The sequence below is a fragment of the Hemicordylus capensis genome, chromosome 4, assembly GCF_027244095.1.
Source record: "Hemicordylus capensis ecotype Gifberg chromosome 4, rHemCap1.1.pri, whole genome shotgun sequence".
NCBI classification, from domain to species: domain Eukaryota; kingdom Metazoa; phylum Chordata; class Lepidosauria; order Squamata; family Cordylidae; genus Hemicordylus; species Hemicordylus capensis.
Window position 1 is genome coordinate 319,593,647 of NC_069660.1, and position 27,250 is coordinate 319,620,896.

The window sequence follows — 27,250 nt, forward strand, 5'->3', positions numbered from 1 at the left end:
GTCCCAGCAGCGCCAATGGCCTCGGGAGGCTGGCGTGATGGTGGGCGGGGCCGCTCCTCAGGCGGACCAATCAGGGCGCGCCGAGGCGGGTGGGTCGTGGCGGCTTTAGTTACCGCCGCTCGGCGGGCTGGAATCCGTCCGGGAAGGAGGAATGCCATGGAGCTGCGGCGGACGGTGAGGAAAGGCGACTCCCCCACGTGACCTCCCCCCGTCCGAGGGGCTACCGTGGTAGTAGTAGTGGTAGTAGTAGCAGCAGCAGCAGCCGCCCGGCTACTAAGGTCGTTACGGTAGCGAAGTAGTCTCCCCATCCCTTATTAAGGTGCCGCCCTCGCGGAGCATTTCGGGGATGCCCCTCTCCTCCCCCCCCCACCCTGGCCACCGCCTGGAGCATTATGGCAGCGCCCTCTCCTCTCCCTCACTGGCTGTGCGCTCCACGCAGCATATGACGGTACACTTCCCCGCGCCCGGTGCTCCATGCAGCTTATGGGTCCCTCCACACAGACTCACCTCTCTAGTTTACAGTTTTGATGAACTCTTATGGGACCCCCTAGAAGCTGCCTGCAGCAGCCAGCCTCCTTTGGGAATAGGGCTGCGTGCGCTCTTCAGCCCATTACGGTAACCCCCCCCCGCCGCCGCAACACACACACACACCCTGCTGCAGGTTGTAGTTCAAAGTACTCAGTGCAGCAGGGAGGGGCCCCTTTCTCAGGGCATGCCCGGAGCACCACCTCTTGGCCTGGCATGTCGCCCAGACAGAGCTCGCCCGGCCCAGCTAAGAGACGTGCATCCCAACACACATGGGCAGGGGTTCTCAACCTGGGGGTCCTCCCCCCCCATATTGGTGGACTACAACTCCCATCATCCCCAGCCCCAGTGGCTTGGCCAGTTGGACTACAAGTTTGAGAACCCCTGCCCCAGGCTGCCAAGAGCCCCTAACTGCAAAGCCCCCAGGCACCAGGATCTCCTTGTTCAGCAAGTTGTGCTGCAGGGGGGTGAGGTGGAGGGGGGGGTGGGATCAGAGGTGCAGCCAGGTAATTTTGGTTCCTGGACCTTAAGGCCTTTGGAGCCCCCCTCCCACTGCCCCCCAGACCCCCCCCCCCGGCAATCCAGGCTGTTTGGAGCAGCTAGAGAGAGGATGTAAATAAGCTGCCGGCATCTTGCAGTTTGTGGTCTTTCTCCAAACGGGCCACCTATCTGTGTTGTTTAGTCCTGCAGAACTGTTCTTTCCGCAGCGCAGCCTCAACACATCAGCGTTGTCAAGCTGTGACTGTGGGCTGTTTTGCAAGTTCAAAGCGAGGCGGCTTGTTGCCAGACTTGGGCTGACGCCAGCCAGTCTCCTCTGCGGGTCCTAGAAATGTTGTTCTCGAAATCTAGCACTGCAGCCGGGTTTCCCAGAAGCCCAGGCCCAAGGATGGGGGGCCCAGCTGGGGTCTGTCCACCCCGCTCCAAGCAGCAGGCTGGCAGCTGCCGCTCTCTCCAACCTTGAGATGCTCCCAGCGCAGAAAGAAGGCAGCCCCCTCCGCTGGCAACGGGCCAGTTTTCCCTTCAGCAAGGACAAGCGGGAGAGCAGCGGGGATTCTCCTGCTGAGTTTGGTGTCTCCGAAACTGTAAAGAGGAGCAGGAGGGAGGGAGGTGCTGGCTCTGCTGTGGCTGGGGGTGATGGGAGTTGTAGTCCAACAACATCTGGGAGCCTAAGGTTGGGAAGCCCCGGCGGGGTGGTGGTGGTGGTGAGTGAGTGTGTGTGGTGTTCCTGCCTCTGCGCCTTGGGGCTGCCTGCCTGCCTTTTGGAAACTGCTGGGGTTTTAGGCAGCTGGCCTGCAGCCTCTGTGTCCTGGAACCATAGAGTTGCAAAGGACCAGACTGCCCACCTGCAACAAGGCAGGACAGTCCTCCGTTGCCTCTCTCTCTACACACACACACACACACACACACACACACACACACACACACGGGTTTGGCTGATGCAGCCCAGATGGCAGCACATGGCACAGGCAGAGGCCTTGCAGAGCTAAATAGATCCTGAAGCCAAATGCGGGGAGGGGTGGAGGGTCTTCCCCTGTTGCTGCCGTGCCTGCCATGGTGTTGCCGGCTGAGGCTCTCTGGGTATGGTGGGGCGTTGGCTGTTCTTCCCCTGGGAATGTCCCCTCCCTTTCTGGTGGGGATGTGGGGGGCTGCCCAAGCAGATCTTGTCCTGGAAGGGACTTTGGCAGTCCTGATGGGGTGGAAGGAGCACAGAGTCTGGGGCCCTGGGGGTGGGTGGGTGCTTGTGTGCGCCGCTGCCACAGACCTGGACAGGGTCTGAACTCTAAGAAGCCCAGGATGGGCAACTGAAAGAAATGCCAGCAGCCCAGAGGGTGCGATGTGCTTGCCCTGCCCAGCTATGAGTCATGATCCCCATGTGTGGGGTGGAGAGAGCTTCTCTGCCGCTCTGGCTGGCTTGCAACTCTTGGGCTGCCTTGATTTCTTAACCTCTGCAAGAGGTGCTTTGGTTTCTTTGCTCTGTAGCCCGTAGTCTTGGCTTCTGGGTGCCAAGTTGTGGGGAGAAGAGCTCCTGCTTCTGGGTCTTTCCAGCCCTATGCAGTTGTTGAGGAAGGCACGTTTTCCTCTTGGACTGCTGAGATGGACCCCAGCTGGCCCTCCTGCCTTGAGAGATTGGCACGAATCGCTGTGTATGGCCCAGTGCCACAGAGCCATCAAGTCCCCTGGCTGAGCTCCTGGGGGGTGGCCGGGGGTGGGGGGAGCATCTCTTGCTGTCAACCTTCTCTATGGGTAACCCTTGCTGACTTCACAGGGTTGCTGCAAGGTGATTGGTAGTCTGGGGTGTGCTCCAAGCACCTTAAAAGCAACACCAGGCAAATGCTGAGTAGGGGTCTTTTTCGTGCTGTTCTCGTGGCTCACCTGTCTGCAAGGAGAGCCTCTGTCTCTTGAGCAACTCCTGAGCCCCTCTTCAGACCTTTGGCTGTACGAGTGTCAAGATGTCTGTGCTCTCATACATGTCTTTGTGTGAATGGCGTTTGTTGTAAAAGGGTCCATACAGGCCCCCCAAATGCATGGGGCAGAGAGGGAGGGTGCTGCTGGGATTGATTGTCCCTGTGTCCGCTATACACTCATACAAGGCTGGAACAGAATTGCCTGATCCGGACATTTTGCTGTATGAATGTACAAATGTCTGTACACTCGTGCAGGTGTTTGTGTGAATGACTGCACCTGAGTTCATTTTAAAAGTGAACCTGGATCCAGCCCTTCAAGAGCCTGCTACAGAGAAGAAGTGTCCTTCTGTACTTGCGTTCAGCATAACACAGGAGAGGAGAGCTGGTCTGGTGGTAGCAAGCATGACTTGTCCCCTTAGCTAAGCAGGGTCTGCCCTGGTTGCATGTGAATAGGAGACTTGATTTGTGATTATTGCAAGATTTCCCCTTCAGAGGATGGAGCCACTCAGGGAAGGTTCCAAGTTCCCTCCCTGGCAGCATCTCCCAGATAGGGCTGAGAGAGATTCCTGCCTGCAGCCTTGGAGAAGCCGCTGCCAGTCTGTGAAGACAATACTGAGCTAGATAGACCAAGGGCCTGACTCAGTATATGGCAGCTTCCTATGTTCCTGTATGAATGATTGGACCTGTGTACCTCCAGATCTATACCTGTGTACACGGTGCACTTGCCGTATGTGTGTTGAACATAACGTGTGAACGGGCTTCGTGTGTGATTGGGACTCTGGTGTTCTAGGTATTCCACAAGTAATAAATACTAGTAATAATTGTATGACAAGAAAGAGAGATGACGATTCCCTTGGCTGGATCTGCCCGTGCAGATGTCCTCTCTGATAAAAGGCCTAGCAGCCTTGGCAGCCTCTCGCTTGTGAGGAACAGGAGATCAAGGGCATGGCGGCGACTTCTCTCCTCCTCCCTGCCCTTCCTGTTTGGGAAGTCTGGGCTGTCTTGCAGCAGATCCTCCGCGGGTGTTTCACGCCAGCAGGAAGCGGCTGCCGGGAGGGTGCCCTCCGCCCTGGCCCTCCTTGACCCCTGGAGCCAGATGCCAAACTGACCAGTGTGGGGGCCCCTCCCTGCCCTGATGGCCTCTTGCCCCCGCTATCTATCCCCTATAACAAGGATTCCCAGGTCTTGTTCACTACAACTCCCAGCATCCCCAGCTGCAGTGGCCTTTGGCTGGGGATGATGGGAGTTGTAGTCAGCATCATCTGGGAATCCCTGTGAGAGGGGACACTGCGTTGCCCCAGCCCTCGCTGTACGTTAGGATTCACACCTTTATTTATTGTATTAATATACTGCCCCATATAAAACCTCTGAGCCATTTACAGTTAAAACACAGCCATAATTAAAGCCTTAAATCATATAAAACAAATTAAAATAGCCACCAACAAAACTTTCAAATATTATAAACTAAAAGCCTGTTCAAATAGGTGTGTTTTCAAGAGTCGCTTAAAGACAGTCAGCGATGGGGAGGTTCTGGTTTCGCGTGGGAGTGTGTTCCAGAAGCCTGGGGCCACCCTAGAGAAGACAGAAAATGAAAAGGGGAGGCACCAAACACAGATAGAGATCTAGAACACAAAACAAAGTACCTAAAGAACAGAGGAGTCTATTTCAGCATCAACGGTAACAGAAAGTATGTATAACAAATTCCTGAACAATATAGAAAACAATTAAGTATCCTCTATAATAAAGTGCTTGGCGTGCGTCCGTGTCTCCCTCGGCTGTTCTGGGCATGCACGGAGTGCATGCCCAGAACATGCCGAGGGAGACATGACCGCTGGCACCAGGCGGCCATGTTGGCGGCTGCAACGGGAACGGACAAGCCGGGAGGCGGCGGTGGGTCTGGCCCGCCCGCCGAAAAGGACAGAGGCGGCGGCGGGCCCGGCCACTAGGAGAGCAGAGGCGGCGGCAGGTCTGAACGGGCCACGGGGAGGGGAAACACTGCGGCGGCTGGCATTCTTGGCGGTGGCGGCGGAACTCTCCACCCGGACGGGAGGCCAGAGGTGGAGGCGGCGGCAGGCGGCACTCTTGGGCGGCGGAAAGGGGAGGCCAGCGGTGGGGCCCCGGCAAAGCGAGGAGGCAGGGGGGAAGCCGGGCGAGTCGGCAGCAGAGGCGGAGAAGGCTACTAGCGCCCGTTATTTTAACAGGCTGAAAATTACTAGTAATAATATAAAGAACAAAATGCGAGGGTCCCGGGGTGGATCTGTGTCTCAAGATGCGCTTCCCTGCCGCTTCCGAATGACTGCATGCAGCACGGCTGTCTCTAGCTTTTCTGGGGGGCAGGCGTGGGGGGGGGGCAACAACTTGGTGTTGTTCCTGCCCTCCCAGAATGAGAAGAATCTCTCATTCTTGCTGTGCTACGTTGGGGGTCCCCAGGGAGGTGCAGGGCCCTGGGTCTGACCTCTGGCACCCTGACATGGCAGTCAGTGTCTCCCTCACGCAGCCTCAGAAATGAACCGGGGGTGGACAGGAGAATGTCAATAAAGGAATGGAGAGGAGAGCTGGCACTGCGGTAAAGGGGGAAAGGAAAGGTGGTGCCGTCGAGTCGGTGTCGACTCCTGGCAACTGCAGAGCCCTGTGGTTTTTCTTTGGTCGAATACAGGAGGGGTGGGCCATTGCCATCTCCCGCGCAGTATGAGATGATGCCTTTCAGCATCTTCCTGTATCACTGCTGCTGCCCGATATAGGAGTTTCCCATAGTCTGGGAAACACACCAGCAGGGATTCGAACCAACAGCCTCCTGCTGTCTAGGCAGGTTGCTTCCCCCCTGTGCCATTAGCAAGCACAAATTGTTCCCTTTGCTAAGCAGGGCCCACCATGGCTTGCATTTGAATGGGTGATAACATGTGAGCACTCTGAGATCTTCCCCTTAGGGGATGGGGCCCACTCTGGGAAGAGCATGCTTGCATGTAGAAGGTCCCAAGTTCCCTCCCTGGCAGCATCTCCAAGATGGGGCTGAGAGAGACTCCTGCCTGTCACCTCGGAGAAGCTGCTGCCAGTCTGTGTAGACAGTCCTGAGCTAGATGGACCAAGGGTCTGACTCAGTCTCCTGTGTTCCTGTGAACAGTGCTAACTTGAAAATGAGCTGCATGTCTGTTTTCACTAGCTATACTCAGACCAACCTGGACCATGTTCTGAGAGCTAGCGTGTGGTGCTAGTGTAGGACCCCAGAGGCCTCTCTCCGTGTATCGCCAAAGCCATTAAAAGACGTGGCAATCCCCCCATCTTGTGGCAGTGAGTTCCACAAGCTAGTTGGGCATTGCTGTGTCCTTGTCTGCTTGGCCAGAAGCTCCTGCATTGGCAGCCCTTTCAGCTGCCCCTTTGTGTGTCGCCTCTGCAGGCCCAGATCTGCCGCTTCCACTTGCTCCTGCTCCAGCGCAAGAAGAACCCATGGCTGCTCTCGGCGCCCCGTTGCAGACAGCAGTCTGGCTCCCAGCTGCCCAGGTATCCTTGGGTGGGGGGAGGTGGTGGGGAGGGGCTGACCGAGAGGCAGAGGGGGAGAGCAGCCATGCCTGGCCTTCAGCCAAGGGTTGGTGGTCCTTGTGGTTCTGCACACCAGCTCCTCCGCGGCCTTGTGAGAGGCTGCCCGTGTTTCTGAGGCTGTTTTAGACCCTGCCCCTCTTCCTATGGCAGAGCCCCCTTGCACTGCCGATGCATGATGCAAATCCTAAAAGCATCCACATTTTCAAAGGTCTGTTCCCGGCCGTAAGGCAGAGTTAGTAAAGGGAGGGGTTTATTTGGGCAGCAGGATTCCCTCTGACCCGGAATGGGCAAAAAATCCATGGGATTAGTCCAAGCAAATGCTTAGCAGCGGGTTCCCTTTAACGGACAGTGCTGCAGCCGGAACCCTCTGCCCGTTGCGTTTCCTTCCGTGTGTTGCAGCACGTTCTGCCTTCGGGGGGGGGGGGCAGATACCCTCTCTGGCGAAAGAAGGCTAATCGTGGCGCCTCTTTCGCTAGCAAATGTCCCTCCAGAGTCCCACCAATTAGCCTTATCGGTAATCTGGGTAATCCTGGATTCAGCCTATGAGATGTGCCTGTCGGGCTGCGCTCTGGAAAGGAGGCTTTTGCCCAGCTGTGCCAGGGGGAGGCCGGGCTTGTGGCACCTTCCTTCCCCCCCCTCGCTCGCTATGCCCCTTCCTCTGGCTGTGGGTGGGGCGAGCGTCCCCCAGGAGTTGGGCAGCAGCTCTGAGCGAGGGGGACGGGTCTCTGGCTCTCTGAGTCTGGGGCGTTGACGTGGACATGCTCTTCCCCATCTCCGCTTGCCCCCCCCCCAGCTCTCGTGGACCGAGGGGGCTGCTGAAGAAGCTTCTCCTGGGAGTGGCCTTGGGGCTCCCGCTGGCCACTGGGGCCCACTACGCCATGGCGGAGAAGGCAGAACGCCGGAGGATGAGGCTGCTGGTGGAGGGCGTGGGCCGCTTCATCAGGTGGGTCCCTTGGGGCGGTCCCCGGGCCCTGGCCCCCTCCCCAGGTGTGGCTCTTGCTTTCCACCGTGACTCCCCATCCCTGGCAAGTCTTGTATGCTAGAGAGCGGTTAAAAATCAAATTCTAGACAAAGCTGGTCTGTGGTAGCAAGCATGACGTGTCCCAAGCAGGATCTGCCCTGGTTGCATTTGAATGGGAGACCAGAAGTGTGAGCAGAACTGTAAGAGATTTCCCTCAGGGAAGAGCAGAAGGTTCCCAGTTCCCTTCCTGGCAGCATCTCCAAGAGAGGGCTGAGAGAGACTCCTGCCTGTCACCTCGGAGAAGCCGCTGCCAGTCCGTGAAGACAGTACTGAGCTAGCTAGACCAGGGGTCTGACTCAGTAGAAGGCAGCATCCTCTGTTCCTAATGTGTAAGAAGAGGCTGGTGGGGCTTGAGCCCCGCTGGAGCCTCCTGGGTCCTCCTCCCAGCCATGGGGGGCTGTGCACTAGCAAGCATCGGGGTGTCCTCCTTCCGAGGGCCCCGCACCTTCCAGCGCCAAGCCCCGCTCTTCGGCTCGCCAGAATCTTCCCTCTGGGTGCACCTCTGAGCCTGCCCCAAACGACGGGGCCTTTGGCCAGCCCAGAGGGGACTCCCCAGCCTGTGGGCACACAAGGGTGGTCTTTCAGGCCGAGAGAGCGCTCCCTTGCTGACCGGGAGCGGGGCGGGTTTGTGGCGGTGTGTGTCCCTAACGGGCCTTGTCCTCTTCCTCAAAGGTCCCTGCGGGTGGGGATCCAGATCTCCCTGGACTACTGGTGGACGGACCACATCCTGCTGAGGGGCCTGGATGAGGTACAGCACCTGCACCTTGGGCTGCTGGCGACTGGGGCTTTGTAGCCCTCCAGCCCACTGAGCTAGTCACCGAGAAGTCTTGGGGAGCAAACTCCCCGTGGCCTGGAGGGATTCCTGGCTCCTTGATGGCAAGATTCTGGTTTGGGAGTTGGTGGAGGGGGGGGGGGCGCTCAGTTCAACACAGCTGGTGATGAGGCTGCCGGAGACAGTCAGTGTGGGCTACGGAGCTGCTCTGCTGGCGGCCCTTTGGGGCTCTCTGGGGTCATGAGCTGTAGAAGCTGCTTCGAGGAGGGCAGCCCAAAGCAAAACCGCACATTCAGAAACAGATGGGTTGGGCGGGGGACCCTCCTGAGGCAGCACCACAGGACTTGGGAGGCAGGTGGGGGGGCTTGCAGATTTGGATGCTCCCCCACCTTTAAAAAAATACAAAAAGCTGCCACCAGCCTGGGAAGGGGGCACCTCAGGAAATTGCCTAGGTGCAAAGATGCTCTCTCTGGCACTGGAGGTGTTTGTCGCGACCTGCCGAGAGGGGTGCTGGGAGCAGGCAGAAGTCTGTCGAGCTCTCCAGGGAAGCCGGAGAACCTGCTCTTTCTCCCTGTGGGGCAGACGGCTGCCGCCGCCCCAGGCCTCGCTAACCAGCTGCCCCTTGCACTGTCTCCCCTGTGGTCAGAACAGCCCGGAGTCCAAGGCGGCCGTCTCAGCCTGTCACCTGCGGTCAGCCCAGCACATCGTGCGGGGCGCCATCCAGAACGGGGGCCTCTACGTCAAGCTGGGCCAAGGCCTGTGTGCCCTCAACCACCTCCTCCCTCCCGAATACATCACCACCCTGCGGGTGCTGGAGGACAAGGCGCTCAAGCGCGGCTACCGGGAGGTGAGCGGGGAGAGGGGCGGGCCTGGCTGCTGGGGCCACTGAGCTTGCGTTGGGGAGAGGGGGGACCTATGGCGGGGGTCAATGGTGGGAAACCCACGGCTTGAAGGGGGTTTCAGGTCTCGGTCTGGGTTTGGACATCATGGCTTCTGACCGTAATCGGAAGCAGCATTCTTCAGACTGGCAGGAGGGCGGTTGGGGAGGGGAAGAGTGTCCCGTCGCCAGGCCAGGAGACGGCACATGGAGCCAAGACCTAACCACATTTGTGTGTGCTGTCTGAGACGGCCCTTCCATTTCTGCCGCCTCTTGCTCTTGTTAAAGGGCCATGCTTGTGTTTCATCAGACCCACAATTCTCAGCTGCTGTGTGAGGACATTATTATTATTATTATTATTATTATTATTATTATTATTATTATTACATTTATATGTAATAATCCTCTTCCTCCAAGGAGCCCAGAGCGGTGTACGACATACTTGAGCTTCTCTTTCACAACAACCCTGTGAAGTAGGCTAGGCTGAGAGAGAAGGGACTGGCCCAGAGTCACCCAGCTAGTCTCCTGGCTGAAGGGGGATTTGAACTCGGCTCTCCCCGGTCCTAGTCCAGCACTCTGGCCACGACGCCACGCGGGCTCTCATCTCCCTGGGTTATCATCCCATGCTCGCTTCAGGGCAGGACATATGCTAATTAGCTAAAGCGATAAAAGGAGGCGGATGGTAACCCCACCCAGTTCTTTTCCTCCTGCCAGGGCTCCAGGAAAGGACTCTCAGCCTTGCTTCTGTCTTCTTCCCCCTTCCGTCTTCTCCAGTTAAGTCCCACTTTATTCCTTCTTGTTCATTCCGCTTACACCCCTTTTCCAGCTCTTTATTCCTGTTATTAAAACAGCAGCAACAAAACCCAAAACAAAACCTTATTTCGTTTTCTAGCCTCTTTCCCCTCCGCTTCTTCCTTGACCACCCGCTCGCCCTTTTCCGTTCCCCTGCTCTGTCGCTCTTCCCCGCCTTTGCCATGGAGCAGAGCAGAGTGCCTTGCCTCCAGGGCCTCAGGTCCAGGACGGAAAAGCAAAGGGCACAAATGGCCAAAGCGGACCGCTCCGCTGCGAACGCGGCCACCGCCCAAACCGCTTCAGCCGTGCCCAGGACCACTGCGTCCCCCTCCCCCCGGGCGAAGGGCCATCCACAGCACTGCTCCCCACTGCGGTAGCGGGCGCTTCGAAGAAAGACCGCCGTGCCGCTGTGGCGTGAGCAGGCGCCATTTTGATTCCGCCCACGAAGCAGACGGGGGCCAAGTGAGAGCTCAGAGACAGCGGCGGAGGGCGCAAGTTCTGGAGGCGTTTTCGGCGGCCAGGTCATCGGAGCCTCGGGAGAAGAGGAGGTCCCGATCCCAGCGGAGGAGGGGGGGCTAGAGCGGCAGTTCCCGGGAGGCACGGGCTCAGCGGAGGGCCGCTCCCAACCCCCTCCCATAGCTACAATGCAAGCCTTATCGGGGGATACCCCCCGCTCCTCGAACCTATTGGGCCAAGTTTGGCGGGCAAGCTGGGTGCGTCTCCCCTCCTTGCTCCCTCCGCCTCTTCAGGGCCGGGGGCAGATATGCCCGAGAGCTGGAAGCTCTGGATAAATAATGCCCTGTCCCAAGCTCTGCAACAGCGTAAAGGGGGAAAGAAGAGGTTCTGCAGCAGAAATGGCAAGCGCTAGCGGTCCAGAAAAAGGTCTCTCCGTTAGCTAACAAACACTATGCGTTTGTCCCTTCAGCAGCGTCACAATTCCAAACTCCTCCAATGGATGCCCATGTGGCAGCCCTGACCTTGGGAGCAACTCTGCCCCGGGACGGCGAGTCGGTTCTGAAGGACCTAGCTGAAAAGAGAATTGAAGTACAGTTAAAGAAAAGTAACAACTGCATTTCTCTCTCTATCAGAGCCTCCATAGCTGCCTCTATAATATCACACAGCACTGCTTTGGACTGATGAATTGCTTCAGTCTCCACCTCCAGATCCAGCTAGGTCTCGCCAGATCACACTAAAGCTCCAGAAGGCGCAAGCGTACCTTGCTGACACCACACTAGACGCGGTTCGTTTTGGAGCTAGGGCTACAGCCACTAACGTGATTGCCAGACGGACCCTATGGCTCTCCCACTGGCAGGTTGACTCGACTTCCAAAACCAACTTGGTGGCGGTTCCCTTCTCAGCGACTAAGTTGTTTGGGGATGATGCACTTAAGGACATCCTCATTGAAACCAACGATAGGAGAAAAGCCCTTCCTACCGCAGCTAAGAGGGACGAGCTGCGCTCCTTTCGTAGGGGGCAAATGCAACAGCACCAATATCGCCCATTTCGTTCCTCCTTTCGCCCTTGTGAGAGGGACAACAGATAGAGACGCCCAAATTGGCCGAAGGGACCTTTCCCCACCAGTGTCATGCCCTCGAGCTCCGACAGCGAGGAGGAAGGGGAAGCTTTCGGCTTTCCAGCCGAGTCAGGAATGTCTGAAGGGCAGAGCCCGGCTGTCAGCGTTCCTAAGACAGCTGCAGTAAATCCAGCTGATGATTTAGAACAGGCTCAGCAGCCTGAGTCAACAGAAAGCGTAAGGAACCAATCAGAGGGTGAACTAGACATTGGAACACCGCTGACACCGCAACAACGCAGGTGTTCTAAACGCAGGACACAATTAGAAGCGGTTAGGAGGAGCAAACGGCTATTGTTGAAGGCTGACAAGCCATAAATTCCTACCAGCTGGGAGCTCTCGGCTTGCTCCATAAATTACAGCTCCAAACTCCGACTCATTGCTGAGATTCAATGTTCGTCATTCAGCCGACAGCGTGCAGCCGAGCCGAGAACTTCCCTGGCTTTGGGCCAGACCTTGACAACCAAGGCAAATCCCAGACCCCAGCAGTCAGGCCAACAGTACAAACAGCGCCAATCACAATGACTCTATGGGAATAGGAGGACACCTCTCACACTTCTATCACGCTTGGGAGGCGTCTACCACAGACAATTGTAAACTATTCTGGAGGGATATTCCATAGAACTGTCAGGCCACCCCCCACGCCGCTTTCTACCCACCCCAGCATCCCGGTCCATCGCAAAACACAGAATCCTTCAGCAGGCCATAGACCACTTGCTAGCCATTGCGGCTATAGAACCTGTCCCGCCCTTAGAACACCGTCAAGGGCTTTATTCAATCTTCTTCACAGTGCCCAAGCAAGACAGCACCTACAGGGCAGTCCTCGACCTAAAATCCTTAAACCGGTGGGTACGCAAGCGCAGGTTCAGAATGGAGACTCTTTGCTCCAATGCGGCAAGCCTACAGCACGGGGATCTCATGGCCTCTGTGGACTTAACAGAAGCTTATCTGCACATCCCTATTCACCCTCTATCTTGCCATCTCCTCAGATTTTGTTACAGGGGAGCCCACTATCAGTATCGGGCCCTGCCATTCGGCCTTTCCTCGGCTCCGAGGACATTTACAAAGGTGCTGACCACCCTAGTGGCCCACATCTGCCAGCAAAGGATGCATCTTTTTGCGTACCTGGACGATTTGCTTATCCTATCAAGAAACCAAGCAGCGAGAGATGTCCAAATTACTCTGGAAGCCCTGACGGACCATGGTTTCCGAGTCAATTATGCAAAAAGTTATCTGGCTCCCTCCTTCAGCCTTCAACACTTAGGAGTAGTCCTCAACACCACAAGAGATCGAATGTTTCTTCCAGAGGAACGCAGACTCAATATTTCGTCCATGACTACGAAGGCCTTGACTGCCAACAGGCCACGTGTCCTGCTCCTGGCTCAGCTGTTGGGGCTCCAAGTCTCTTTCATCGACTCAGTCCCTTGGGTGAGGTTCCATCTACGTTGCTTGCAGTGGTTCCTGCTTCCCCTTCAGGAGGAAATTGCCTCCAAGTCATCCAAGAGGGTCCAACTCACTCAGGAAGTTCGGTCCTCGCTGAGGTGGTGGCTGTGCAGAAAAAACCTAGAGATGGGCAAGCCCTTTCTGGACCCCCCTCGGATCCTAGTCACGACGGACGCGAGTGTTTGAGGATGGGGAGCTCATTGCCAAAATCTGTTGGCACAAGGCAAGTGGTCCCAGGAGGAGAAGGACCACAGCATGAACTGGATGGAACTTCGGGCAATTTGCCTAGTTCTCAGGGCCTTCCAAACCAGATTGAGCTGCAAGGACGTTCATCCAGACAGACGTGACGGCAAAAGCTCACATCAGTCGACAGGGAGGCACCCGGTCCTGCTCTCTTCAGAAAGAGGCCGTGCTTCTTCTTCACTGGGATGAACAACATTTGTCCTCCCTCTCAGCGGTTCACGTGAGGGGCGGTTTCCAGAAATCCTGAACCTCGCAACCGGACCCCCAGTGTTCCTTCCTATCTCAGCAGATCTGCTCTCGCAAGGCCCACTGTTTCATCCGGATCTGACATGACACTTGCCGCCTGACACTTGAACGGGAACTGCTAGAGGGCTTCGGATATTCCAAGAGTGTTCTTGACACCCTCATGGCCTCCAGGCGGCCTTCTACACACCGCATTTACCAAAGCACATGGAGGGTGTTCACCAGATGGTGCAGAGGAAGACACCTGGCTCCGAGGTCCTGTTCTCTGCCTGATCTATTGCAATTCCTACAGGACAGCATAGATAAGGGCCTCAAGGCTAATACCATCAAGCGACACACCGCGGCCTTAGCGCCTGTCCTTCCTCTTTTCAAGGGCAAGTCACTGCTGTCCCACACCCACCTGAAGTGTTTTCTTGGCGGAGCTTCGCTGACGTCCCCTCCTGTCGTACATAGGTTCTCGACGTGAGATCTTCATAAGGTCCTGTGGGTTCTCCATAAGGCTCCATTCGAACCTATTAAGTCCATTTCATTACGTATCCTGTCTTTGAAGTTGGCTTTCCTGGTGGCTGTCACCTCGGCTAGAAGAATTTCAGAATCGGCCTCGCTATCCGCCAATCCAAAGCTTTGTATATTTTCTGCTGACTCAGTGACCTTAATACCGGACCCTTCAGTGTTGCCCAAGGTGATGTCTATTTTTTCACTGGTCTCAAAACTTAGTCTTGCCCTCCTTCTGCCTCAAACCTGTTCACCCTAGCGAAAAGGAGTGGCATAAACTGGACGTCCGCCGCTGCTTGAAGACATACCTTAAAAGAACTGCCTCCTTTAGGGCGACGGACTCCTTATTCGTTTCCTTCTTACTGGCCTCAATGGGCCAAATGTTCTCAGCGGTCATAGGGCGATGGATCAGGGCCTGCATCTCTCTAGCATATGAGTCTCAACACTTGGCTCTTCCTAAGCAGATCACAGCTCATTCTACCAGAGCAGCCTCCACTTCGGCAGCATTCTCCACCAATGCTCCATGGGAGGAGATATGCAGGGCGGCCACATAGGCGTCACCGTCCACATTCACCAGGCACTACAAGATGGACGTTATGCATTCTGTTCAAGCTGCCTTTGGCAGGAGGGTTCTGCAACGTGTTCTCCCTCCTTAGTAGTCTGGGACCTTTTCCCACCCCGGGTCTCCTGGCTATGGTATGTCCCCAGGGAGATGTCCTCACACAGCAGCCAAGAATGGAGCATTAGTACTCACCGAGAAGGCTTCTTCTGGCTGCTGTTGTAGAGGACATCTCGGTCCTCCCGAGGTGGTCCCACGCTCCTGGACATTCCTTGTCTACGCCTGTTGCTGTTTTCTTCCTTGTTCTCCGTTACTTAAAGTTTATATGTCTGTTTTCAGAGTTTCCTTTCGTTCGAAGCTTGGTTAACTGCAAGAACTGGGTGGGGTTACCATCCGGCTCCTTTTATAGCTTTAGCTAATTAGCATATGTCCTGCCCTGGAGCGAGCATGGGATGATAACCCAGGGAGATGTCCTCTGCAACAGCAGCCAGAAGAAGCCTTCTCGGTGAGTACCAATGCTCCATTCTCTTAGAACAGGGTCCCTCCAATTTGGGTCCCCAGAAGTTGTTCGACTACAGTTCCCATCATCCAGACACGGACTTTGGCCACTGTGGCTGGGGATGATGGGAATTGTAGTCCAACAGCATCTGGAGACCCAAGTGGGAGAAACCCTGTCTAGAGAATTGAACTCCACTCCCAAATATCAAATTGCTGCTTCTTTCTGTATAGCCTTACGTATTTGTGTGATAGCTCTGCTGATCGGAAGAAATGGGAAGCCACTTCCTAGCTGGGCGGATGGGCCCCCGAATTACCCCACTGCCCTCTGCCTTTCATGTGGCTGGGTCTTGAAGTCCCTGCCAGGAGAAGCTTGCCAAACCTCTTCTGCTCCCTCCCTGAGGTCTGTTCTTGCTGCAGATTGATGAGCTCTTCCTAGAGGACTTCAACACCAAAGCTGACGAGCTCTTCCTGGAGTTCGACTACCAGCCAATTGCTGCAGCCAGTCTGGCCCAGGTCCACCGGGCCCGTCTCCATGATGGCACCCCCGTGGCTGTGAAGGTGAGTGAGTGGGAGGGAGGTCCGGTGTGCTGCCTGCGCCTGCCTCCAGGTGGTGCCAGACAGCAGAGTCTGAGGCCGGCCAGAACTCCGACACCCTGCGGGGCCGTCCATGGTGGCCCTGAGTGCCGTCCGGTCCCTCTTTGGCCACTCTCCTGTGACGCCGCAGACGCTGCAACTGGTCCTAAGCAGCACTGCTCTCTCCCTCTTCCTGCAGGTCCAGTATATCGACTTGAGGGACCGGTTTGATGGGGACATCCGCACCCTGGAGCTCCTGCTGCAGATTGTAGAGCTGATACACCCCAGTTTTGGATTCGGTTGGGTGTTGAAGGTATCAAGGCTGGCTTCTGCTGGGGAGGTCTGTGCACAATCTGGAGGGGCTTGTGCATCTTGCTTGTGCATCTTGTGCTGATCTGATCCCCTTTGTTCCACTCAAGCAAGAGATGCCCCTCTATCTGTCAAATCTCCTTTTGCCAAATAGCCTCAAGGGGGTGTACGATATAAAAATACAATGAAAGACAACATTTTAAAAATCAGTGAACAGCATTAAAGCATGACACCCATCACAGCAGAGCATCACTGTGGAGAGAGTTCCACAGATCACTCTCCTACTCCAAGGCCTCTTAAAAAAATAAATAAAAAAGATAGCGGCTTGTGAAGGGCCAGGAGGGAGGAAACTGCAGCCCCGCTCAGGGGAGAGCACTGCAGAGTCTGGGGGGGGTAAAGACTGGGAAGTCCCTGTCCTGTGTGTGCACGACAAGCAGATCTCGGTTGCTGGGGTCAAGGACATCTCCATGAGTTATATCCCTCACAAGCTCCGAGGCAGGACAGTTTTGATTGGCTGATAGATTAAAAAACATGCCCACTCGAGCCTGAGGGGGATCACTCCGCCCCAGTTCTTTCTGTCTTGTGCAGCTCCAGGCAGCGTAAAATCTTCTCTCCTCAAATCCTTTCTGTTACTTATATATATTGTTTGTGTTTGTCCATTCCTCTCTACAAATTCCTAATATTTCCTTAGTTGTCATATAAAACAAAAAACAAAAAAAACCCTTTTTGTGTCTCATCCCCTCTCTGCCTCTGCTTGTCCCTGCCTCTCCCCTTTCCCCGTTGAATGGAGCAACAAATTGATTCTTGTCCCCAAGGGAAAGGGACGCAGAGGAGGCTTTCCGGAGGCGACTAGAGCTCCAGGCTCGTCACCCCCAGCCTTTAGCCTCAACCGTAGCGTCGGCACCGGCTGCCTTGGAGCTAAACTGCCGGAGCCGCAGCAAGTATCTCACCGAATGGCTGCGAGACTCGCGGTGGCCCGGCACGCCTTGCAAATCTCCCAGCCACCACTTCAGAAAGGACGCTCGGAAGCACTGTCCATTTTAGAGGCAGGCTTTAAGCCCTTAAAACCACTCCCCTTACCAAAGCCTCCTTCAACATCAGAGGAAATTAGGGCTTTGGGAGCGCCGAAAAACGTGGACACGGCAACAGCGACGGCCCACAAGATGGCGGGTACCGCACAAGATGGCACTGTTTTGGCGTGAAAGAGGGAGTGAGTGTCTGAGAGAGCGACCTCGAGGCACACTGCCCTGAGGGCAATGGAGGTAACGGGGCGTCGGGGTCCTGGGCAAGGAGCAGCGGTTAAGAAAGATGGTCCAAGCAGGTCCCTCAACGGCCCACCTGAATGCCCCTCCGAATGTCCCAAAGGCAGTCCCTCCAGAATGGCAGGCCTGGTTCAGAAATGCCATCCTAGAGACTATACACCAGGTCAGGCCACAGAAGAAGGGCAAAAAGTCAAGGAGAAAAAGGGGGGCTTCCTCCCCTTCTGATAGTGCCTCATCTACCGCTTCAGACAGCCCACCTAAAAAGGTGAAGCGCAAAAAGAAGCATATTAAGGTGGTCTTGCTGCAGTAAGCGCTAAGCCCACTCAGCCTTCTAGACCAAGGACTCGGGTCCAACATTCTTCTGAAGAGTCAGGTCAGGAATCTGGGGAACCAGATGCACTCAGTCCCAGGCCTCTACTGCATTCAAAACGCAAAGCCATTGCTACGCCTGCGTTTGACTTAGAGGCTAACCCTGAGGAGGGAACAGAGAGGCCAGGTGCAGATTATCTGGATACTGATATTGCTCCTGATAAGGCGGAGGGTGAATGGTCAGGCAGGGGGAGGATTTTGAATCAACAAATACTTCGCAGCGTTTGTTTGTCTCAGAGGACTTTCACCTCCTTATGACCAAAGTAATTGCAGCAATAGGTCTACAGTCTAAGGTTACACCAGAGCCAGCACCTGCTGTTAAGGGGGACTTGGTATTCCCCAGAGCTAAGCCTAAGGACATGTTGTTGCCGATGCCTGAGGACTTTACTGAAGCCGTTAGGCCAGAATGGTTATTACCCACAACAAACAGGAAGCCAGCGGTGGTGGCAAATCGTTTTCATTCATTCCAACAAGAATCATCAGAACTATTAAAGACGCCAAATATGGATGTGCCAATAGCGCAATTGATATCTAGCTTTCTGGTCCCTAGGGACGGAGAGGTCACGCTGAAGGACCATGCGGATAAAAAGGCAGAATTTACACTTGAAAGGGTGCACAATAACACATCACTGGCTACACGCTCAGCAGCAGCTGCATCCATGGTGGCTAGAGATTCACTCCTGTGGGTGGATGATCTACTCAACGAACCACCTTAGAACCCAGCAAAACTGAGGCAACAATTTTGTGAAAACCCAAAAGGCCCAGGCCTTTTTGGCGGACGCAACCTTAGATTCCATTAGATTCTCTTCAAGGACATCAGTGGCGTCCGTTGTGGGCAGAAGGCACTTGAGGTTGAAAAACTGGCAAGTGGACCCCATGTCGAAGAACAATTTAACATTAGTGCCCTATGATGGCACCAAATTGTTTGGAGACGCTTCCTTGAGGGACGTGTTAGTCGAGTCAAGGGACAAAAGAAAAACTATGCTATCTGCACGACAGAAAACTGAGCACCCAGTTTTCAAGAAGCCTTTCCAGCCCTTTCGTGGATTCCGGTCCTTTAGGGGCCAGGATAGAGATTTCAGAACCCAACATGGTTCATGGAACCGCCAATGTGCTTCTACTAGGGGTTTCAGAAATATGAGGCAATCCTTTATCCAAGGCAAGCAAACCAAGTCTCAGCAATGACTCAGGCACAGCAAAATTAGGAGGCCGCTTGCTGGACTACTTCCACACATGGGAAGCGTCCATGATGGACAGCTGGGTTCATACAGTCGAGATACAACTGGATGCCCCTTCCTCCCCACAGGTTCCTTCCAACACTGCGCTCACGCTCTTTTATCAAACACACAGAGCTCTTAAAAGCGACTCAGCATTTGGAGAACATAGGTACAGTGGAACAAGTCCCACTCGGTCAGGAGGGGAGGGGCATTTATTCTATCTTGTTCACCATCCCCAAAAAGGACGGGTCGAGAAGAGCCGCCGAGAAGACCTAAAGTACTTAAACAGATGGGTAAGACACGAACGTTTCCGGATGGAGATGCTGCGGTCCGTAGCAGAGGCTCTTCATCATATCGGCCTCCTATTATCAATAGACCTCAGGGAGGCTTCTCTGCGTATCCATCTGGGCAGTCGACATCTTCTCAGATTCTAATACGCAGAGCGACACTATCAATACACTTTTCCCCCATTCGGACTTTCATCAGCCCCCTGCGTGTCCTCAAAGGTGCTGGCGCCAATCATGGCACATCTATACCTGCAGGGAGTCTGAATATTTGCATTCTTGGACGACCTTCTCCTTCAATCACGCTCAAAGGTTGCAGCGGAACGCGATATGTTAACTACCCTGACAACCCTAGGAGAACACGGATTCCTAGTCAATCAGGAAAAAAGTCAGCTGGAACCTTCGCACAGACTCCAACGCTTGGGGGTGATAATAGATACAGTACAAGACCGTCTCTTTTTGCCTCGGGATCGGTACTTGACGATCACCACAGAGATACGACAGGCGCTTGCAGCATTAGCGATATTACTCGCCACACTGCCGAGAATTTTGTGCCTAATGGTCACGGCACTGGAAGTGGTCTCGTGGGCAAGGTGCCATCTCAGAACTTTACGGTGGTTCGTATTGCAATACCAATATGCCATCGCCAGGAAAAGACACATCCTCCTTCATATTCCACCACAGGTACACATGTCCCTTGACTGGTGGCTGGTACCTCAAAATCTATTACAAGGAAAGCAGTTTCTGGACCCACCCAAACTAATAGTGACCACGGACGCCAGCAACAGGGGCTGAGGGGGCACACTGCCAACAGCTATCAGCCCAGGGTACTTGGTCACCATAGAAAAAGGAACACAGCATAAATTGGCTGGAGTTGTGAGCTATCTATTTAGCCCTGGAGGCTTTCCAACAGCTTCTTCAGGGCCACCATGTCATAGTGAGGACGGACAACACAACGACAAAAGCACATGTAAACTGGCAAGGAGGCACATGCTCAAGGTCTCTTCACGAGGAAGCAGTCTTGCTGCTCAGCTGGGTGGAGATACACCTGGTATCCATGACAGCCCGCTATGTGAAGGGAGACCAAAATCAGCTAGGAGAGTGGTTGAGCCCAGAGGACCTCATGCCAGGCGAATGGGCCTTGAATCCAGGGATCTTCCAAGAAATCAAAAAGCGACTGAGAACACCAGTCATGGACTTATTTGCAACACTGCAGAATGCTCAGTTGCCAAGATTTATGACAAGGTTTCCATGTGGGGGAGCAGAGGGCATAGACACACTATCAACTCAGTGGCCCAGATGGCCTCTTATATGCGTCCCCGTAGACCCTCGACAAATCAAATATATCAGTGCACATGGAGGGCCTTTTTGAGATGGATGGCATGGCATTCATTACCTAGGGGCAGTGCATCAATTCAACATCTATTGCAATTTCTTCAAGAAGGGCTAGAGCGAGGCCTGAAGCCAAACACACTAAGGAGATAAGCAGCATCCTTAGTGCGACTAATCTCTGGCCTTTAAGAAAAATCTTGGCACACACATCCCCGTCTGAAGAGGTTCCTACGAGGGGCCACATTGTTATCGCTGCCAGCTATACATAGGTTTCCTACATGGGACCTACACACGGTATTAAGGGCCTTGCAGTTCCCACCTTTCGAGCCTCTGGCACATATACCTATACGAATTTTGTCGTTCAAGTTAGCATTCTTGATTGCTATCACTTCGGCAAGAAGGGTCTCGGAACTGCAAGTCCTTTCCATCCACAAATCATACTGTGTTTTTCAAAGAGATTCTGTACGTCTCATCCCAGATCCATTTGTACATTCCACCTTTTCATCAGTCTCAGGACGTTTTTCTGCCATCCTTCTGCCCACATCCCACACATGTGAAGGAAAAGCAGTGGCACAAGTTGGATGTGTGACATTGTCTCAAAGCCTCCATTAAGAGATCGGCTTCCTTGAGAACAACAGACTCCCCATTTGTCTCTTTTCTTCCTGGATCCATAGGAAAGGTGGTGTTGTCCTCTACCATTGCGAAATGGATTACGGCCTGCCTAGCGCTGGCGTATGAGGCCCAACGTCTTCGACCGCCTACACATATATTTGCTCACTCAGCTACGTCAGCAGCAACATTGGCTGCGTTTTCCATGAATGCCCCAGTACAAGACATTTGTAGGGCAGCAACGTGGGAAAGTGCATCAACATTTACCAGGCATTACAAAATAGACTCTTGTGTTTCAGCCCAAGCAGCTGTTGGAAGAAGAGTTCTGCAGCGGGTGCTTCCCCAGGAATAGACAAGGGCGCTCGCTCCCTGGATTACTACAAGCTGTGGTATGTCCGATGGAGATGTCCCTGACCCCAGCAACTGGGAATGGAGCATTGGTTCACTTACCGTGAAGGCTTCTTCTGGTTGCTGGGGTCAAGGACATCTCGGCCCTCCCGGCTTGGCGCATTTGTCTATTCATGGGAGACCATCTATCAAATATAGTTGCATGCCTGGTAACGTAAAGTTCATAGGACGCAATGAAAACTTTACAATAACTCTCATGGTCAGCTGGCTAGAGGCCTTGATTCTTTTTGTCTTTTTTGTTACCTTTTACTGTTAATTGTTCAATTTGCTTATATATATATATCACTTATTGTGATGCCTTACATGACTTGGCCCGAAAAAACTGGGCTGGGGTTATCTCCCCTCAGGCTCGAGTGGGCGTGTTTTTATCTATTAGCCAATCAAAACTGTCCTGCCTCTGGACTCATGAGGGAAATAACCCATGGAGATGTCCTTGACCCCACAACCAGAAGAAGCCTTCACGGTGAGTGAACCCATGCTCCGGCTTCACCCAGCTTGACCTGTGGAGCAGCCCCCTGCCCCATGACCTTGTCAGGTGCGTTGCTTCACGCGGTGGAGCAGGTGGCTCTTCAAAGACCTTCCATCCTGTTGGGAGGAGGGGGAGACAGGTCCCGGCATCCATTGCCCCAAGATATTTGGCGAGACGTAGGCTTCAGGGTTGCAGAGGATGCTGGGATGGAACCAGTGTTCTCTCTAATTTCTTTCATCCCTGTGTAGAATAAGTTTTTTTTTCTTCTGGGTGGGAGTATCCGGCGTGTGCACACAAGCATTCAGAGTGGGAGCTTCTTGATTTTTTAGATTGTGAGCCCTTTGGGGACAAGGATCCATCTTATTTATGTATTATTTCTCTGTGTAAACCGCCCTGAGCCATTTTTGGAAGGGCGGTATAGAAATCGAATGAATGAATGTGTGTGTGTGTATAAAAATAACACCTGAGCAGGCTCTAAAATTAACAGAGTGGACATAAAACAAAATGTGAGTGCAGGCATGTGCGCACGCCGTAGAGGGAACACTGGATGGAACTGGAGTGCCCCCCACGATCTAAGCAGGACACCTCAGCATCCCCTGTGATGCCGCAAGGGGTCTTGAGGTGCTGCCCATTTGACATGCCTGCTGCTGCCCCCGTCCCCTGCAGCTGCTTTCCCGGCTTCTGTGGCTGAGGAGAGGCTGTCCCCACACACACACTCTCTCTCTCTCTCTCTCCCTCTCGCTGCAGGATCTGAAGGGGACCCTGGCCCAGGAGCTTGACTTTGAGAACGAGGCTCGCAATGCCGAGCGCTGCGCCCAGGACCTGGGGCACTTCAGCTTCGTCGTGGTGCCTCACGTGTACTGGGACAAGAGCAGTAAGGTGTGTGGCGGGCGAGTGGGAGAGGGGCTCTGTGTCCTCTGCGCTTGGAGAACGAGGCCCGGAGAAATTGCTCCGGGGAAAGGGAACGTGGCCGTATTCCCTCTCACAGGGATTCCCCGATGTTGTTGACCACAACTCCCAGAATCCCCAGCCACAGTGGCTTTTGCTCAGGGATTATGGGAGTTGTAGTCCACAACCCCTGGGGATCCCTGCTAGAGGGCACGCTGGAACGTGGCCGCCTTCACCCCAATGGGGCAGGGTGGTGGTGGCAGAAGGTCCCAGCTTCACTGCCTGGCAGCATCCTCTCCAGGTAGGCCGGGGAAAGAGCCGCTGCCAGTCAGTGTAGAGCGCACTGAGCCAGGTGGACCCCTGGGCTGGCCCGGGAGCAGGCAGCGTCTTCCCTACCAAAGCCATTCCCAGAGAGTGGATTTGTGCTGTGGCTTCTCGGGCGAAAGGTGTCTGTGTTGGCTGCAGGCGCCGTGTCTGTCTGAATGCTTAAATGTTCCGTGTGGCAAAGACCAGCTTTTGGGAGGGGGGTCTGCAGCCTCTGTGCTGAGGCCTGCGGGGAGAGCCTCACAGAGACTGGCAGGTCTGTCCCCGCAAGGGCAGGGCGGAAGCAATCAAAGCAGAGAAGCTTCTGGCGATAGGGCTGGCCTTCCTCAGCCTCCCTGCTAACCACGTTCTCACTCCCCAAAGCGCGTCCTGACAGCTGATTTCTATGAAGCCTGCAAGATCAACGACGTGGAGGGGATCCACCGGCAAGGCCTGCAGCCCAAGGATGTGAGTGTGGGGGGGGGCAGGTCTGAACAAGCAGAGGGCAGCTCCCCTGAGCTGCAGAACCTGCCCACTTTGTGCTCCACCCCAGAGACAGCTGCCGCCTCTCTGCTCTCCGTCTGTGCTGTAAAGGGAAAGCCTCTTGCCTTTTGGCCCAACCCCTCCCTGGACTCCTTCACCCTCTGCGGCCAAATGAGCACATGGTTCTCTTCTCCCCCTCCCTGCCCCAGATGTTGGGGGTGGCTTGAGCCTCTGGCGTGTCAGTCATTCGGGTGGTGGCAGTCAGCTGGACTCGCCTCCCTTTCTGTCTCTCCTTGCAGGCCGCGGAAAAGTTAATCCGGATGTTTGCAGAGCAGCTCTTCTACACGGGCTTCATCCACGCCGACCCCCACCCAGGGAACGGTAGGGCAGGCTGCGAGGAGGAGGGGAGGGGGATGCAGGCGCGGGGAGCAAGCCGGCCTGGACTCACGGAGCTGGGCCCAGCCAGGCCACCGTCTGACCCGCCCCCCACAGCTGCTGCTTGAGGCGGATGTGTGCCTCGGAAGGAGAGGGGTGGTGACTGGCAACTCCCATGAGAGACATGGCGGGGGGTGGGGGTGGGCTTCATTGTGGGGAGAGGAGGCTCTGTGGGGCTTGGCAGCCGTCCTGTGGCCTGCGGTTTCCAAGCATCAGGGTCAAGATCAGGAGAGCTGGTCTTGCGGGAGCAAGCATGACTTGTCCCCTGAGCTAAGCAGGGTCTGCCCTGGTTGCCTATGAATGGGAGACTAGAAGTGTGAGCATCACTGCAAGAGATTCCCCTCAGTAGGGGATGGAGTTGCTCTGGGGAGAGCAGAAGAAGGGTCCAAGTTCCCTCCCTGGCAGCGGCATCTCCAAGAGAGGGCGGAGAGAGACTCCTGCCTGCAACCTCGGAGAAGCCGCTGCCAGTCTGTGAAGGCAATCCTGAGCTAGATGGACCAAGGGTCTGACTCAGCAGAGGGCAGCTTCCTATGTGCCTATGACGGGAAACTGAAGCTGGGAGGCCGTACTGGTTGAGGTGGGCTGTGGTGGCACCCCTCCTGAGGCCCTCTGTCCTGGAGGGTTGGGGCTGGGCTGGGGGCCTTTCTCCTTACTTGGCGGGGCGGGGGGAAGACCCTTTCACCTGCCTCGCTCTGCTTGTTGCAGTGTTGGTGCGGAGGGGTCCCGATGGGAAGGCCCAGCTCATTCTCCTGGATCACGGCCTGTACGAGTTCCTCCAAGATAAGTAAGGACCAGGCAGGACGGGGCCTCGGACAGTAGCGGGGTGGGCGGAGGGGAACCATGTGATTCCCTGGCCAGAAGCCCCTCTGACAGGACTGACGGCTCTCGTGCCTCCCCCCAGGGACCGGGAAGCGCTCTGCAAGCTGTGGCGAGCCATCATCCTGCGGGACGACGCCACCATGCAGGCGTGCTCCAAGCAGCTGGGGGTGAGAGGTGAGTGGCTGGCGGGGCTGCCGGTCAGGGTGGTGGTCTCTCGGCACCCTGCTGGCCCTTGGCGCTCAGCCCTCCTCCTCCTCCTGCAGCTCAGGACTACTTCCTCTTCTGTGAGATCTTGCTGCAGCGGCCCATCAGCATGACCCAGCTGGCGCTGTCCAACGTGCTGACCCGGGAGGAGGCCGCCTACATGCAGGACATGGCCAAGAACCACTTTGACCGCATCATGCAGGTGCTGAAGGACCTGCCGCGCTCCATGCTCCTCGTCTTCCGCAACATCAACACCGTCCGGGGCATCAACGTGGCCCTGGGGGCCCCCGTGGACCGCTACTACATCATGGCCAAGAGGTGGGCAGCAGGCTGTGCAAGGAGGCGAGGGGCCGGGGGAGGAGTGGGCCTTGTGGGCCCTTTCTCCTGCAGCCTGTGGCTCGACTTGCGCGAGGCCTGCTTATGGAGGCGTGGCCTTTTAGAGCTGGAAGGGAGCTTGGAGGCCGCCTCGCTCACCAAGGACGGTGCCCGTTGCAAAGGACGGATGTTGGTCACACGCCACTTAAGTTGGGGCGGAACTGCTCTGTTCCCCCAGTTCCCTGGCGGCAGTGGTTGTGTGTGCAGGCAGGTGCCCCTCCACTTGCGTTTTGCTGACCAGTGTCCCAAGGGAGGTCTGAGCACTGCAGAATAACCGAGTGGAGGAGCTACGACTGTTGGCTCTGCCGGCTGCATGCGGTGGGATGCAGACTGCAGGGAAAGGGGCCGGAGGGGGCAGGCTGGTGCCTCCTGGCTAGCTCTGGCCTGTGGCGGAGACCACGCCCTGGGCTTCCTCCCTTCCCCAGCACATTTTGGCCGGGGAGAGGAGGAACGGGAGCTTCCTGGGAATGGTGCAGCTCCAGGCCAGAAGTAGTGCTGCTCCCTTCCTTGGCTTTGAGGTTCTTCCCTGGACTAGAACGGCCAAGAAGTGAGCCCTGGGCGCAGGCTGCCGGCGTCCAGCGGACACAGGGTGGAAGGAGCACCAGCCCCCACGTCAGCAGCTGCAAAGGCAGACTGCGAGGCCCCCTGCGCCCGAGGGCTGGGCTGGGCTGCTTGGCTTGCTCCTCCAGCCACACGAAGGTAAGACTGTCCTGCAGCCATATGGCCGATGCCTGGTGTGGGTGTCACTCTGGACGGGGCATCCATGGTGTCTGAGCCAAGGGGCCCTTGGGTGGAGCGCAGGTGGCCAGGCCTCGCCCCAGTCGGGGGCACTGGATCTCTCGAGGATGCCTTTTGACAACAGGCAACCCACGAAATGGAAAGCAGCCCAAAGTGTAGCAGGCACCTCTGCACTCTGGCCCTACACACAGGCGGCGTTTGGGGAGGGGAGATGGTGGATGCTGGTGCCCCGCTCCCTGCCCCAGCCCCCTTCATGCTTGACTCTTCCACAGTGCTGTGAAATGCTGGAGCCGTACTGTGAGTCAGAAGTGCAGCGGGATCACCGGCATGTTCCTCTCCCGCTGGATCCGTGCCATCTGGGACAGCCTCCTATTTGAGGCTAAGCTCAGGTAGGTAGGTGGGCGAGTGTGTGAGAACGAAGGGCTCCCACCTCTCCCCAGAAGCACAGGCTCAGTCTCCCTTGTGGACTTTCTCCCCCTTCCTCTCCTCCCCCCCCCCCATCCCCCAGACTGCAGATAGCCTCCATGAGGCTGACTACCTCCCTCCTACGCTTCCTGGTCTATATGGGCTTCTTGCAAGAGAGCGAGCAGCAGGAGCAGATCTACGAGTACCTGCAAGCCTGAAGGCCTGCGGCCTGCTGGGGGAGCAACCTGGCGTCACCGTGTCCGGATCCTGGCAGGAAGGAGGGCTTGACGGAGGACAGGCTGGCTGTTGGTGCTCCTGATCTGGGAAAGGACCCTTCTCCTTTTTTGTATTAATAAAATTCTAGCAGCTGCAGAACTCGGAGTCCTTTTATTCCACACCCCAACATCAGGGCAACTGCTGGCATTTCTAGAATTGCGGAGCGGAGCATCCGTGAGGCAGGTGAACCAGAGTCCACCTCCCTGGGCAAGGAGGGGAGAGAGAGAGCCCCAGCACCCAGCGCCTTCTGCTCCAGTTCCTCCGCTTAGAGTAGGAATTTGCATTCATGCTGCTACGGCGACCCAGCTCTCCTCCTCCCCCACTGGAGTGAGGGGGGCCCAGGGCTGGAAGGGCTGCCATTCAAGAGAGGGCAGTGATGGGCCTGGCGCATGGAAGGGGGCAGCACCAGAGCCTGGCACCCATTTTGAGCATGGAGTCACTGCCGGGGGCTTAGGGCACTTTCTGGGAGAGCCCTCCATGTGCAAGGAACGGCAGGGCCCCATTGCCTTTCA

The 27,250-nt window shown here is 55.8% G+C and overlaps 1 protein-coding gene across 6 annotated transcripts; it reads left to right on the top strand.

Moving 5' to 3' along the window:
- Positions 1–26,837, top strand: ADCK5 (aarF domain containing kinase 5). 6 transcript variants are annotated; one of them, XM_053249953.1, is made up of 15 exons: positions 1–174; positions 6,325–6,428; positions 7,261–7,410; positions 8,161–8,236; positions 8,907–9,107; positions 15,398–15,538; positions 15,753–15,866; positions 22,560–22,691; positions 23,388–23,471; positions 23,786–23,867; positions 24,627–24,705; positions 24,823–24,914; positions 25,004–25,286; positions 26,330–26,446; positions 26,566–26,837. In XM_053249953.1, exons 1-15 carry the CDS (start codon positions 16–18, stop codon positions 26,678–26,680), a joined length of 1,929 nt encoding a protein of 642 aa, XP_053105928.1. In that variant the 5' UTR covers positions 1–15; the 3' UTR covers positions 26,681–26,837. The 6 variants fall into 6 exon arrangements, with proteins under 6 accessions (XP_053105928.1, XP_053105930.1, XP_053105927.1 ...); XM_053249955.1 differs by having other exon boundaries at positions 25,004–25,262; XM_053249952.1 differs by having other exon boundaries at positions 8,912–9,107; positions 15,381–15,538.
- Positions 26,838–27,250: the final 413 nt, after the last annotated feature.